General features: G+C 41.3%; 1 protein-coding gene across 6 annotated transcripts; it reads left to right on the top strand.

Moving 5' to 3' along the window:
• Nucleotides 1-2,509: 2,509 nt before the first annotated feature.
• On the top strand, nucleotides 2,510-14,781 carry ZDHHC13 (zDHHC palmitoyltransferase 13). 6 transcript variants are annotated; one of them, XM_085223923.1, is made up of 17 exons: nucleotides 2,510-2,653; nucleotides 3,093-3,395; nucleotides 3,752-3,874; nucleotides 4,329-4,406; nucleotides 4,864-5,008; nucleotides 5,571-5,635; nucleotides 6,082-6,244; nucleotides 6,918-7,043; nucleotides 7,378-7,511; nucleotides 8,338-8,440; nucleotides 9,716-9,838; nucleotides 10,766-10,828; nucleotides 11,217-11,310; nucleotides 11,870-11,953; nucleotides 12,850-13,007; nucleotides 13,790-13,887; nucleotides 14,580-14,781. In XM_085223923.1, the coding sequence occupies exons 2-17, from the start codon at nucleotides 3,199-3,201 to the stop codon at nucleotides 14,710-14,712; spliced, it is 1,887 nt and encodes a 628-aa protein (XP_085080049.1). In that variant the 5' UTR covers nucleotides 2,510-2,653; nucleotides 3,093-3,198; the 3' UTR covers nucleotides 14,713-14,781. The 6 variants fall into 6 exon arrangements, with proteins under 6 accessions (XP_085080049.1, XP_085080050.1, XP_085080052.1 ...); XM_085223924.1 differs by having other exon boundaries at nucleotides 2,513-2,653; nucleotides 3,250-3,395; nucleotides 3,734-3,874; XM_085223926.1 differs by having other exon boundaries at nucleotides 2,520-2,653; nucleotides 3,253-3,395.
• Nucleotides 14,782-15,482: the final 701 nt, after the last annotated feature.

Raw genomic sequence — 15,482 nt, 5'->3', positions numbered from 1 at the left:
AATGGAGATTAGATCATTTCGAAGGGAAAGATATAAGTGAAAAAGGTTTTGCAGAACACAGAAGTAACAAATGAAACACCTTTCACAAAAATGTGGGATTACATCCTGGAGCCTGTAGCGACTGGAAATTGTTGAAGTAGATGATTTCAATTACTTTTTCAACCATAGTCACTTATTTACGTTATCCAAGGCTAGGAGCTGATAACAGAAGCTGCAAGAGTTAGCCAGCTCACTCAAGTTCAAGGTTTTGACAAAGTCGAGACACGTTTTTGTATCAGTTCAGAAGAGTTATAGGAGAGGTGACTAATGCACAGTTGGGTAATGTAGGTGACCATTTCTGAAGCCTTTTTGGCCAAGCTGGATATTGAACTGGACAGACCTCTGATTTGATCCAGTTTAGTAAATCCTGGGTGTTTTTATAAAATAAAATAAAAGGAAAGCAGTACAATATTGTGCAAAACTTCAACTTAAGCTGCAGTTGCAGCGGAGCAAGAGAGCTGCTTTCAGGACAACCATCTGAGCTTCTCCTCGCCCTGGCTCTCCTAAACTTCCCTTTTGCATTATCAGCTGTCAGCTGATAAGCTCAAAGAGAGTGACTGTGTGGAGTTGCTTTGTCCCAGTGGGTTCTCTTGCTGTCTAGCAAAAAACACTTAGCAGACCAGGACATCCCTAACCTTTAAAAGGTTGGTTCTCTAAAAGATGCTTTTTAAGGTTGAAAGTCAGCAGCGTGATTCTGTCCGATGTGCTGTGCTGTGCTGTGCTTTGCTCACGATACGCCAGGAGAGCTGGCTCTCAATCATACGTGCAGGCAGTTAGCTCACAGCTGTTAGTTCAGTTTGGGATGAGTGGCAGTGCAGAATCCTTGGCCAGTGCCCGTGGGCTTCCTTGCAAGCCAGGGTACATCAGCTATTGCCTTACCCCTCGGTGCCTCCCTGCTCCTGGCAGTGAGTGGCTGTGCACAGATAACTTGGAAAAAGGAGGATTGCTTAGGAAAATTGCTCGGGGAACGCACACAACCCATTTTATTTTATTTACATTTAACAAACGGCTCTTGGTTTTATTCTAGGGGTGTAAAGGGAGGAAAAGTTAAAATGTGCCTTCTGCTGGCAGCTTTTGGTGGTGTTATTCCTGTGGCCCCATACAAGGTTGTCTGGAAGGGAGAACGATTGTTTCAGGACTTGGGAAGAAAATGCACTTAGTCCAAGTCTTGCAGTCTCCTAAGCGTTGCGAACAACTCAAAGTTGTTTTTGCTCCTGCAAACACTCGAGTACTTTAGCCAAATCCACTTGGTAAAAATAAAGGAGATGTGTGAACAGTTCAGCATTAGGGGCACACTGCAGCACGGTGCAAAAAATACAGAACGGTTCTGAGTCAGTTTGTTGTCCTCAGGCACTTAACAAAGGCTTTGCCTGAGCTCACTTTGTCACTGCGTGCTGTCAGATCGTACAACTGATTGGCAATAAAAATCTCTGCCCCCTGTGTGCTCCAAATCCCACAGATACAACAGGACAATATTTAGTTTCAAGTGCACATTTGCCTGCCTGCTCAGCAAGAACCAACTCTTGCCTGCTGCTGGGAGCTTTGCTCTAGAATTCTGCAAATTCAAACACGGTTTCTTCTGTAAAGCCAGCTGTATGTGCAGTAGAAGGAAAGCATGTCTTCCTCCCTCTAGAAAGCTTCTTATAGATAAGCAAAAACGGTGGTGGAGGTGAGGCCCACAGGCAACAAACATGAGAAGCTATCAAACTGAAAAGTGCCAGTGTACTACTGTAAGTACTGCTACCAACAGGCGTATGCAGAGAATCTCAGCTGAACTAACTTCTATTTTAACAAACGAGAACTTCTTATACGCCAGATTCTTAAACTGGAAAACAAACTCTTCCTTGGTTATATTTTTGTGCATCCACATTCTGGTATCCGTTATATATCAAGGTAGCAAAATGCCTACCAAATCTTTGTGTGCTTTGTTTCTTCCTAAGCTTCCCTAACGTGAGCTCTACATTGAAAGCATAGAAAATATTTTGTGACGCCAAGCTCTGTTAAAGCTCTAAATATTTATGAAGTGGAGCTGCTGTGATATCTATTTATGTAGCAGTTGTGCATGCGGAGGGAAGATCTGTATTAACATGTCAGCTAGAATTTGATTTTGCATTCATTCTGCGGCATCTGGATTGCTAGCTGAACTTGCAGCCTAGCAGTACCCACGTCTGTCCTTTCAGTGCTGGGAAAGCAAGCAGTAGTAGTGCATGCAGCTTTCGGTACCTTTGTTCAGAACTATTTTCTCTTTACCGACTCATTCACATGTTCTAGCGAAAGAAATATGTTCTGCTTGCATCAGGGTTTCACAGTTCAGATGTCTGAACTGAAACTTTCAAGCTCTGGAAGGCCACCATGAGGTCTCCCAGCAGCCTGCTCTTCTCCAAGCTAAACAAGCCCAGTTCCCTCAGCCTTTCTTCATAGGAGAGGTGCTCCAGCCCTCTGAGCATCCTCGCAGCCTCCCTCCCCAGTCTGCACGCAGCACCCCAGCCGAAGCAGCCGCGCTTTGCCAACCTTCGCGGTTCTCGGTAACTCCCGGCCCCGCCCCGCGTGCCGGTAACCAGGAAGCAGGAAGCAGCGGAGCTCGGCCGGCGGCATGGCCGGGGGCGGCCCGGCGGTGAGGGGCTCGGGACTCGGGGCTCGGGGCAGGCGCCGGGGGCCGGCAGCCGCCGTGGGGGCGGTGAGAGCCGGGGGACGGACGGCTGATGGCGAAGGGTCTTCCCGGAGCATGGGCCCGCTCGGGGAATCCTGGTTCGTGTCAGGCCTAGGGGACCCTGCGCTGTGCGGCTGTGAGCGGGGCGTGCTCCGCTGGTGCCGGGCGGCCTCCCGGTGCTGCGGCTCGGAGCGAGCGGGTACGGGTGGTGGTTTGTAGCGTGCCGTCGCTGCTGTGGGAAGGGTGTGCTGCTGGCAGCTGGTTTTGCAAGGGGTTATTAAATCCCCGTGTAGTTTTGTCTCCTAGAACGTAATTGTGTCATTTCTGTCCTCCCACGTTTCCGCTCAGAGTGGAAGCTCCAAGTTTCGCTTGTGTTTGAAACCCACTTCCTTACTTATATCAGAATCGTTCGGGTTGGAGAAGACCTGAGATCCGCGACCCACCCGTACCGTGCCCGGGCATCTCCACGGATACCCGTGGCAGGAAGGGTGCCTTGTGAAGAGGGAGGTATGGAGTCCAGCGTTGGCACGATCTTTGCTGATGGGCGTTTTGTTAACCAGCAGTGTAAAAACCATTGCCGTGGGCCTCACCGACCTCACGTGCACAGCGGCCGTAGCATCTGCAGAGAGAAGGACGTGCCGATGCTGCCAGGACTGCAGCCCATCACTGAAGACCCTGGCACGTACGATATTGTGAAGGCTACACAGTAAGTGTTTGCCTTACATGGGCAAAGTTTTGAAATAGGTGTTTCCTATTCCGTGGGAGTTTGTAAATTGAAAATGTTAGGGCTCTGTTGTCACCTGCTTGTCCAAGAGAAATCCCTTGAAGGGTACGTACTATCATAAATATTTTTGTCATAAGCAACAATACTTCAACCCAGTCTGTTCTGCTAGGTAGAAAATTCTACGTATCGAGGCTCAGACCAGCTCTTTTTGCAAAAAATCCGCTGAATGCAATGTGGAGCTCTTGAGCAAGACTTACAGAGATTGAATTTGTCACGTGTGTGACGCTGCTTAAATTGGGAGATATTTAAAATAAAGTCAGTTGTTTTCCTCATTTAAGGTACGGAATGCTAGAGCGGTGCAAAGAACTGGTGGAAGCAGGATACGATGTTCGACAACCAGACAAAGAAAATGTGACTCTTCTTCACTGGGCAGCAATAAACAACAGACAGGAGCTGGTTAAGTAAGCTCTGTTGCCCACGGGAAAGTATCTTGGGCATTCTGTCGCTATTGATCACGAGTGCTTCAAGCCACACTGTGTGCTGCTTGAGGGGAAACAGCTTAAAATTTGAATTTTAACACAACTACTTTTGTGAAAATGTCACCGACGAGTAGTTACCACACTTCCTTGCTCCCTGAAATTAAGTAGTACGTGAAATCAAAGGGTTTTCCTGGATTTGTTTCATTTGACTAAGATTAAAATGGATTTTGTAAGGGCCTTGCTACTTACTGCGTGTTTTCTTACGTGTCTTCTCAAAGCAGCATCCTTTTCTGCAAAAAAATTGTCATCCACTTGCTTTTCTAGAGAAAACTTGTTTATTGCAAGCTCCTTGCTACTACTCCTATGTTATCCTCAGCAAAATATTTTCATGCTTTATTCTGTGTTATCTTAATCTTGTTCTGTTGCTGTTATGCAGGTACTATATTTCCAAAGGTGCAGTAGTGGATCAGCTGGGTGGAGACTTGAATTCGACTCCCCTTCACTGGGCCATTAGGTATGGTGCTTGCCACTTCTAATAATAAATGTGCTGGTCTAAGCAGTAGCATTTTGTGTAGCGTAGCTGTTGCCATCTTAAATAAATTGATGTTGTGTGTTTCCTTTGCTGAGTTACGCAGAACTTGATAGCATGTCCGTAATTACACTGAAATCTGTTCTCTGATTCTTGGCAACTTTGCGGGCCGCCAGGTTGCGTTATGCATGTATCTGTACTACAGGCAGACTTGCATTTTGAACTTCTCCCAGAGCGGTGCTGGGCAGACTTGGCTTCTTAGGTCCTGTCTAATGTTCTGATGTAGACCTTTGGCTTAAAGAAAAAATTAGAAAAGTTTCTTCCTGAAAGTATAAGAACCAAAGCTGATTTTTCTATAAGAGTATGTACGAATTGCTAAGGGGACACTTTCATTGAGATTTCAAGCTTTGTGTTATTGCTGTTGTTTCATATATCGTTACAGACAAGGACACCTACCCATGGTCATCTTATTGCTGAAGTGTGGAGCAGATCCCAGCCTTATCGATGGGGAAGGATTCAGCAGCATTCATTTGGCAGTGCTGTTTCAGCACGTGCCCGTTGTAGCTTACCTCATATCAAAGGGCCAGGTACAGCCAGTGTCCCAGGTGTTATTTTCTGCTTAGAAGTAGCTGGTTGTACTCTGAAAATAGCTTGTGGAATTTAAATGTGATCTCCTAAAGTACAAGCGTGTATTTGGTATTTCCCCGTGCCATGCGTGCTACCTTGAAATAATTCTGTGTTGATACATGATCGTATTTTGTTCTTTTAATGAACCAGTTTTATGTACTTGAACATCCAGCTATGCACTTTGTTCCTTTACACAAGGAAGATATTTATTGTTGCTCTCCAAAGTAGAATTTATTTATAGTATTCTTTATCAAGAGGAGACAGGAAATATTGTTAATTGAAGGAATCCTGTAGATGAATTTGATTCATTTAAAGTAACTTTAATGGGCACTCAGCATATCCTGAAATGAATGCCGTGCAAGACCCATGGAAGGAAGAAAAATTGTTTAAATTGGCTGCCTGGCAGGTACAATTTAGTTTCCTTTTGCTACTGTGGTGTAGCTGTGTAGCTAAGAATCTGACCGTTTAACGTTGTTTACTGAAATCAGTGATCATCACTTATTATCTTTTTCTTATTCCTAGAACATAGACACAGCAGACTTCAGTGGCCTTACGCCTTTAATGTTATCAGCACAAAAAGTGATGGGGTAAGTGGGAAAGAGCTTTTAAAAGGATCTGTTGTCCACTCATTCCTGGGTGCATCTTTTCTTCTGGTTCTGTCACTCTTGTTAGAGTGACAATTTTTTCTCTTCTACTTGTTGTAAAATAGTGCGTATCCAAGACTAGGAGATGATGAAGCAGCTAACTTGGTGTAGTAAAGAAAGGCCCGCCCCCAAAAGAGATATCTTAAAGTAGTTCAGGTTTGCAGCTGGACCAGGTGGTGCATCATTGTGCTTTCCTAGAAATGAAGGTGAAAGGAAGGATGAGTTCTGCTTTCTAAGCTTGGGTCTGTTGCTGATGAGCTTGTTGAGAGACAAAACTTTTGTATCTGCTGTTACTTTACAGCAGATGCTAGCAGTGTTTTTTGTTACTAAGGTGTTCCAAAGTTTCCAATGCAGATTATGTTCTGTTTTTTAACTCTGTTTTCATCTAGACCAGAGCCCACAAGATTTCTGCTGAAGTTTAACCCCTCCCTCAATGCTGTGGACAACGTTCAGAAGAACACTGCGCTGCACTGGGCAGTAACATCAGGAAATGTTAGTGCAGTGGAGCTACTGCTAGAAGCTGGTGCTAACATGGACATAAAAAATATCAAGGTACAATTTCTTTCATTATTTCTGGGGAATGAAGCAAGAGTTCTTATTCTTTCCAAAAAGAATTGAGCACTTTTCTTGTGGTGTGTCACAAAGTAAGAATGTGGAGATGATTTGAAATGTTAGTTTAGTGAACGCCCGATCGCTGTGAACAAATGTATTGTAGCCTTCGCAGATTCCCTTTTTTTCATTTGTTTGCTTGCTGTGAGTCAGCTGTTCTCTAGTGCATGGCCACTAGTAAAGCCTTCAGCCAGGTTTTTCAACAATAATGCTGCTAGTTGTTTTGTTTTTTTTTTAATATATGACTGTTAGAATGTTACTGTTTGGTTTTAAAAAGTTAACATAAAGAAGAAAGCTTCCCTTTCAGTAGGGGATCATATTCAGTAAGCTTGTCATGTTCTAACAGACTGCTTAGTGTTTCGGGTTAGGAGAGACAGTTCAGCAAGCAATTCACGTGGACGCAGTCTGATTGCAGATATCAGTCTTTAGAACTACAGAACACCAGGTGAAGCGTGTTAGAACTCTGAGTTTACTTGACCTTAGCCTTAAAGAAAGATGGTGGGTTTGGGGAAGAAGCCAGTAAGTTCTTGTTTTAGTTCAGTTCCTTTCTTGTTTCTGTTACAAAGGAAGACATTCATGTGTTAAGTGCATAACCAAATAAACTTTGTTGTTAAAGGGAGAGACAGCGCTTGACCTTGCAGTTCAAACTCAGAATCGCTCCATGGTCTATATGTTAATGGAGGAAGGAAGAATGAGAAGCAGAAGAAATAACAGGTTACTGAGAGTAATGGAGAAATACGAGGTAATATCACTAGTGGAAGGAAAGCTTCAGCATTCCGTGTTCAGAATAATATGTCACTTAACTCCATTCTGACAACAGGATCTCCTAAGGCTTCCAAACACGGACACCCAAAAATGAAATTTTTAGAAGCACCTTCCTGTTGTTTGGGTGTTTGTTCCCCACCCCCCTCTCCCCTCGTTGTTGTTTTCCCTCCCTCCTTATCCTCAGTGTTTTGATGTGTCACTTTGTTACCTATCTCAAGTCTCTCAGCATTCATTATTATATTAAGTGATTATTTTTGAAGTAAATCCTGCTTGAATATTTTGCCATACTTTAACAATGATCATTTTAACAGCTGTTCCTGCTGCTGGCATCTTGCTTGACTGTGATGTGGGCCATAGGATACGTAATGAACTTAAGTTCTGATTCTTGGCTTTTGAAAGGATGCCTGCTTCTCTTTCTGCTGGTTGGGATGGCTCTGTTCATGAGGTTTGTGGATTTCTCTCTTTCTATGTGTTTAATTCTAGTAGATGCGGTGTGTGGTATGTAATGCAGTGTTCTTTTCAGAGTCTACAGTTTCACTTAGAAGGTTGTTGTTGTTGTTTTGCTGTACTGTAGAAAGGATTGTGTGAAGGATTTAAATATATGTACTTTTCACAACGATTTTGAAATGTAGTGTCCTTAGATGTTCAAAATTGCAATTTCTGATCCTTGAGACCTGAGGAGAAAAGAAGTGTTTAGGTGGCATGTTAGCTGGTTTTAACGATAAAGAGGGTGTTACTGAATGCCTGCACCTGACAGAAGCTGAGATACCCATTTATGAAGTTTATTAATTTTGCTTTTCTTAACTTTTCCCTCTGTATTTGCAACATAGCATGAGTTTACGTTACTGTTCCCACCCTCTCTGTTCCCCAGACCTCCTAGTGATACCCTAAGCTGTTTTCACATTTCCCATTTCTTACAGCACTTACTAAATTGTATTCCTTGAAATGGCAATACTATTGTTGTGTCAATAAATAGAGTTTGTACTTTTCACCTAGCGTGCAGCTGTTCTGAGACATAAAATTAGGCTGGAACAGAGCTCTCCTCAGTAGATGTTTTTCCTGTACCATGAATTCCTTGATGCATCTGGCTAAAGCATGCTTCTGAGTGGCAATTTTGGTTTGCTTTGACAAAGGCTTAAAGAATACCAAGTGAAGTTTCAAAAATAAATTTTAAAAAAACTAGCCATGATAAGTCTGTACTCCACGAAGTTCAGTTTGTTCTTTTATTTTCTTTTTATTTTTAATGCTCTTTTATTTTCATCTTCTTTCAGGCACTCTGTGGGACTCAAGAATCTGAGGTATCTTCCCACAGCACTGATGCTAAGTTCCGTCTTTTGGATGTCTGTGACGTGGTTTTTCTGGTTCATGCCTGATATCCTTTGTAATGAGCAGAACTTTCCTTTCACTTTCTAGTAAATGGAAGCCCAGTTGTGCAAGAAGGGATGAACAGTCCCAGCTAATTCCATGTGACTGCGAATGTCTGTTAAGATTCCTTTACCTACGTTGGGCCAGGGTTAAATAGCTTTGTGTTTAAATGGAAGTTACAACAGACCAGAAATACGCATTTTCTTTTCTCTTTGTCAGGTATTTGTGTGTAGTTCTGATGTTTTTGTTTTGTTTTTTTAATCCTACCGGGATATCAAAATGTCTTTGTTATATGCATCGTTGTAGAGTCACCTGGAGATGCTACTACAGACAACGTTCCCTCTTTGGGACCATCCAGTAACGTATTTTGGTATGCAGTAAAGCTGGATTAACACATGCATCACACGTTGCAGTTTTAAAAGCATCTCTCGTTTCTAAATGACAAGGATTTGGCAGTTGATGGTATTCATGCTTCTGCTTTAAAAATAAGTAAATAAAAACACCGGGCCAACAAATGTATTTGTATCCCTTGGAAGCAGACCTTCCATTCTCCAGTCTGCATTTGTTCAGAGGTTATGCAGCATCCTCAGTGCACAGTGCATTCATTTCTACCTCTCTTTGAATAGGCCTTGGACTGATGAGTACCTCTATTTAATTGTTTACACTCACTTTTCAGTACTGTGTTCTTACACAGAAGGCATCTGCTTATTTATTGATTAAGTTTGGTGAAAGGGAAGGCCATTAGGGAGATACTTAAAATGTAAATAATTTAGTACTAAACCAGCTATAATGTGTTGCTACCCAATTTTAATTCATTTTTAATTACTTCATCCTTGAAGTGGCATTTCTTTTGGTCCTGTTTCCAATTAAGATCTTAATAGGGTGATCACGATTCATTTTGATGAACTGATCACATGTATTCCTGTGAGGGATACACATGTGTGCTTGTTGCAATGAAAATCCTGTTATTAACTGTTGCTTTGTGAAGTTCTAAGGTTTTCTTGGCGTCATCCAAATTAAAAGAAGGCAAGAATTCTAACTGTAAGGGTTTAAGGTAGACGTTCTGCAGAAGATGATGAGCACAGCAATATTCCTAAGGGTTATGGCTTAGTGAGGTAACTTTCTGCTCTTACTAGCAAACACTTGCTCTGTAAAAGTCAAAGCCATTCTTTTCCTTTTTGTGTATTGCTTGTAAAATACCACACTCTGATTGCAGAATATTTTATTTGGCAAACGGTGGTAGTACATGATGAGAGGATATATTCCTTAACCTAACTGTTACATGTGACCAGTACCATTTTTGAGATCCCTGTCGTGTTCAGCGTAGTGGGTCTTCTTTATTTTTTCTATAAAACCTGGAGGACTGATCCCGGATGTATTAAGTCTTCAGAAGAAGACAAAAAAGAGGTAAGCTGACATGCTGCACCACGGTTGCACTTCTGATTGATTCATTTATCATCAAACGTATCTTTGAGATTTTAGTTGTATCATCAAGCAACGTAGGTTGTTGGATGATAAACCCAACCTACTGTCGGTTCATCTTCACCACCTTGCTGTTACTTCCTTGCCTCGGTCTTCTCATTGGAATACGAGCTTCAGCCAAGCGTGGTATGGACTCGTGCCTTTGCTATAATCTATGGCATAAATTCACAGATACTTCAGTTAATAAATAACACTCTTGTAAGGCTTCTGTTCTAGATGTCTCTGGTTAGAAGGAGGTACAGTGCTTTCCTAAGGCTCTCTGTGCTCGTAAGACGTACCATAGGCCAGCAATGGCTTAAATCATCAGATGCTGTGAAGATGGGTATTTTCTAGCTGGCAGTCAGTAGGATGTTACTTGTTTGGTCCCTTAATCTATTGATTGTGACTCTGTGGTTTACAATCTCCTTTTGTTCTTGGTTACATTTCTCTTGATTGCCAGGGAGATTAAACTGCAATTTTAATTTTTTTGACGTTGTTGCCACAGAACAGTAAATATTGGCTATCTGGTGCCCATAAAGAAGCACTGAGTGCTTATCAGGGCAAGATAGCCCGTATTTACCAGTCTTTTTGCAACGGTGTTGAAAAAGGTTCTGTGCTCATCACTTTTGAAGTCTGGCTGACTGTGTGGGGGAGAGCTACTTTTTAAAATGATTCAGTGTGAGTGAGGTTGCTTGAGTCCTTGCCATTTTGTTTCTTGTGGACCTTTTCTCTGTTTCAGAACTGCAGGTATTTACACCTGTTGATGCTCAGCACTCCAAGTGCTTAGTGTCTGCAAAAGCCCTCATGTGCAAATCTTCGTAGGTCCTCATAAAATGTGATCCAAATGCATGCAGAAACTCTCCTGTCTTTCAGAACATTGTAGCTCTTGCAGAAGCAGGGTGCTTGGACTTCAGAACATTTTGCACGTCATGTCTTGTAAGTAAGGTTTTGAAATTCCTTTGTTTTTTTGAAACATGTTTTTCAGTCAGTAGTAGTTCAGTACAATACCTGTTTTTCTCCTTGTCACGCGGGTGCTACATAGGCTGCTTGTTCTATGCTAGGTTTCATTTTCTCACTTCTGGTGACAAAGAAGCTTTCAGATCGTTGGGTTACATTCTTAATTAAAAAAAAAATTCCATCCTTTTTTTTTTTTTTATTGTGAGATTTAGAAAATTCTCATGTGTGTTCTGTGTTTGAGGCCCACTATATTGTAATAATTGTAAGAGTTATAAAATATGGTAGTGCCCGTGAGGTGATGCTCTGAGCCTTGGTCAAAGCAGATGCTTTTACTCTGACTATATTCCTTTCCTCTGTGCTGAAACAGGTAAGGAAGCCTTTGAGATCTGTGCATTGCCTTCTTTGTGACTCATGTGTAGCCAGATATGATCAGCATTCTCTGTGGATTGCACAGTGCATAGGTAAGAGTCTTTGCTTTATCAAATTTGAAAGTTTCATGCCTTAAAAGATGTTGCAGAAATAACATTTATCTACTTAAAGAGCAAACCTGATGCAAGAACACACTGTAGAGACTGAAGGGGTTACTGAGAGTGGCCAGAGAGCCTGATCTGAGAGAAATCTGGTTTTTTAAGAGCTGGCAATTTTAAGGCACATCAAGGTGAAGCAATTAAATTGAATAGTATAGATTTTTCAGTCTTCTAAGACAACTGTGCAGTGCATGGGCAGAGCTGTGTTAGCATAATGAGTCCCCATCCAGCTAACAACTGATGTGCTGTAAAGAAGAGACAAATGCTGGCTGACTTTACCAGAACTAATTCTATTATATACATTGAAATGGCTTACGGGAGAATGTTGAGAGAGATCAGCCTTGTCCAACTCTCTTGAGGACAGCAGAGGTAATAGTAGGAAGTGCTTTAGATTCTTCTTTTTCCTGTAAAGTGAAGGAGAAATACAAGTACTGCAGAATTCTTAAATTGTCATGCTGTTTTTTTTTTTTTTCTTTCCTTGACTCAAATGTAGGTGTTGGGAACCATCATTACTACCTGTTGTTCCTGTTTTTCTTAACTGTGACCAGTGTCTGGCTGCTTTATCGAAGTCTGCTGTGTATGTATCAGTGAGCTTATTTTAATTCAGCTGTCAGGGACCTGTGTGTGGTTTTTATTGCTAGCTAGCATAATTAATTATAACTGCACAAAATGGGCAACTCGGCCTAGTTCCATCCCCATCGCAGGGGTTGGAACTGGGTGATCTCTAAGGTCACTTCCAGCCTAAGCTGTCCTGTGGTTCTGTATTGTAGAAATGGGTCAGTGTTCTACTTAGAGTAAAATGAACCAGGTATGGCAGTGGTGGACACAGAGTGTATGGAAAAAGTACAGTGTTTTCTGTGTTTTCTGTGTTTACGTGAACATGGGAGGAAAACCACTTGATTGCTGTACTGACATAACAGCAAAACCTTTACTTGTTTGTTTTTTATTTTTTAATAGGTTTAAGACATGTCATAGGCTTTAAGCGTCTGTTAGGAATCTACAGAAGCTGAACATTCCAGTTGGTTTATTTAATAGTGTGAAAAGTACTGCTTTCTTGTCATTGTTACAATCTTCTTTTGTTGGTGGTGTTTAAGATAAATGATAAATTCTTGTCCCAAAACTAATAATTAGTGTGCAGCAAAATTTCAGAAGGCTTGACAATGAAGGCAATTAATAAACTTATTTCAGTATCACTAGTTAACTTTTAATGTAAACACAAAATGAAGTATCTTGTAATATAAAAACAAAGCATCTAGCCAGTTGTTAGAATGTTCCTTTTGAGGATTATGGACACACAAAGTAAAGATTATGCAACAAGAGCAGCAAGCAGTCGCATATCCACGTGAGTGTTGTTAAGTGGGAAGTTGTATTTTGAGAGCACACTGCTATACAACACTTTGTGCAAATATTCTTCGCTTAGTACATGAGTGGTCTATGTTAAAAAGGTAACAAAATGATTGTGAATCTTGTCAGATTGGTCAAACCACTGCATAACAAGTTACCATGCAGATGGAGCATGGACGTACTTCACGCAGATAACTTCTTGTTCTCCATGGCTGTCCTACATCTTCATGCTAGCCTGCTTCCATGCTGTATGGGCTTCATTGTGGCTAACTATGCAGCTTTACCAGGTATTATTTTGCTTCAGTTCACATTCCTCTCATAATGAGCTACCACGTGAATATGTTTCCCTTCCAGGTGAAGGCAATTCAGCTGTGTGATTGGAAGGGGGGGAGCCTGGCTGCACCCCTCTTAGAGCTCAGTTAAGGGCTGACTGCCACTGGGGAAGGATTTCTTTCTGGAGGTATCTCTCCCTTGTGGAGTTATCGCCTGTGAGCCTGGCTCTTTGGGGATGAGGGAGGTGTTATATGGAGAAAAGATTGTTTTCTGTTGTGCTGGTCCCTGTGTCGTTACACTTCTTGTATCACCTTTCCATTGTGTTGCTTTTCTGATTGTGAAACATATTTAACTAACAAAGCTGTTGTTACAGTCCCAAAATGGCACGGAACTCAATGGTACAGTTACTTCCAAGTTGAAAATTCCATGGCAGAGTTCAGCAGTGTGTTATTAGATTGCCAGAATGGAAACGTGACCAAAATTTCATCCTAATAAGGGCTGTCAAATTTGTTTAAGTTTGTTGTTCTCCAAGAGATGTTGGCTATGCAAATGAGGTTAAGAGCTTTCTGAACCATCTAAGAAACAGCTTTTTAACATGGCTTAGGATTCTCTTTCAGCTTAAGTGAAATTTAAAATCAACTTTTAAGCCCTTAGATGTGTCAGGAGTTACTTGGTGGTTAGATATGGTCAACTTCTTCCCAATTCCTCCCCATTAAAAATTATCTTTTGATGTTGCCAGTATTTAAATCTGTGATGTTCACGTTTCAGCCGTTACTTGTGTTTTTCTTTTTCTAAGATTGCATTCTTGGGACTGACCTCACATGAGAGAATGAACCTCCTGATGGAGAGCAAATCTTCTAAGCATCCTATTTCACTCAGGAGAAATCCATACAAGTAAGTGATGTAGTGTACGGTGTTTGAACTGTGTTTCCCTTCAGGACTGACCTGCTTCACTGCTGCATGAATGCCAAACCTGAGCAAGCTGTGGTCATGCCTGTTCTGGGTTATGGTAGGAGGAAGAGCTGGACCTCATTTTCCTGGCAGAGAACTTCCTTAATGCTGCAGAATAAACTGCCATCCTAAGAACTACAGTGGGTTTTGTTTTTTTGCATGGCTGTGTATATGCCCCAGAATATGTCTTTTTCTCCAATTAGCAGAAACGACTTGGGAGGTAGGGAGGACAATGTCCTTGAGTGCATTCATCATTCTCTGTGTCTGTTCTTCAGATCGAGAGAGAGAACTTTGTTATGAACCAACCCTTTCTGAATTATTTTACCTTCATAAAGAAATTATTACCGAAGTTTCCCTATGATACTAAAAATCTTTATTTCCTCATGTGCTAGCAGGTGAAATCTTATTTAGCATTAACTTCAAATACTTGTGTTGAGCTTTATCTTCTATGCACCTTAAGTGTAAGGCAGGTTAAAAAATGTCAACAAAGAATAATGCTGAATAGAACATAGTTGTGCTTCTTCTCTTAGAGCTGTCTTTGCTGACTGCTTTATCCCTCCAGTACTGCTTCCTATTTTTAATGCCTGCAGTTATCTTTTGTTAGGTTTATTAATGAGTATTTCTCTGTGTTTCAGTCTTGGATGCTTCCAGAATCTTGCAGACTTCTTTCAGTGCAGATGTTTTGGTATGGTGAAAGCCAGCGGAGTTGACTGGACCAAGCAATACAACGGTCATGTGATAAAGAAGAAAAATGTTCATTGTGTATGAATTCTTACTTGATTTTTTAAAGCTGCTGAGCTGAGCAAGAAATAAAATGGGATGTTTTGTTAATTTTTATATTCTTCCAAAATCTGCTTGTTTTTATTATTTTATTGTTCTAAATATTCAAACTCTCTTGTGGAAGGGACAGCAGATGTGGATATGAAACAATTACTGTGTCTCTTTATATATAGGATGAGCTGACACTTCTTGAAATTTTATTTGAGAAGATGACACTAAATAGACTTTCTAAAAGGGTGGTTTTTAGGGCAGAATTTGAAAGCTTTGTTAGTACCCTTTGTATTATTTTGCAAATAATAAAATTGCATTTGAAACCTGAAGGGGGAAGTTCATATTTCAAATTCACTATAAAAATTGGCCTGTAATTGTTTATCTTAGATTGTGAACACAATCTAATGACACTCTGTATTTGGGTGTTTTACGTGTGACAAAACAGAATTTGTATGCTTCTAAGAATATTTTACAGGTTGAAACAGATTCATGAGGTATGTGACCAGGGAAGTATTTAAGAACAGGTAAGCACAAAACCACAAGTAAAAGCCTGTTTGCCTTACATTTTGCTTGTGTGTATGCCTTGTTAGCTGATGAAAATTGATAAGGAGATGATAGGAAGTATTAGCATAGATGAAAAAGACAACTATTCTCAGCTGCATGCGTTCATCTATAATAGCTGCCACATCAGTCACGTTCGCGAGATGCGAAGGCTACAGCATCATTCCAACGTGGCAGGCTGGGCAGTGTGTTGGAAGTCAAAATAC

The sequence above is a fragment of the Meleagris gallopavo genome, chromosome 5 (genome assembly GCF_905368555.1).
Source record: "Meleagris gallopavo chromosome 5, MGAL_WU_HG_1.1, whole genome shotgun sequence".
Lineage (NCBI taxonomy): Eukaryota > Metazoa > Chordata > Aves > Galliformes > Phasianidae > Meleagris > Meleagris gallopavo.
Note: the sequence above shows the minus strand (reverse complement) of the source record. Positions and strands in the feature narration are given on the sequence as shown.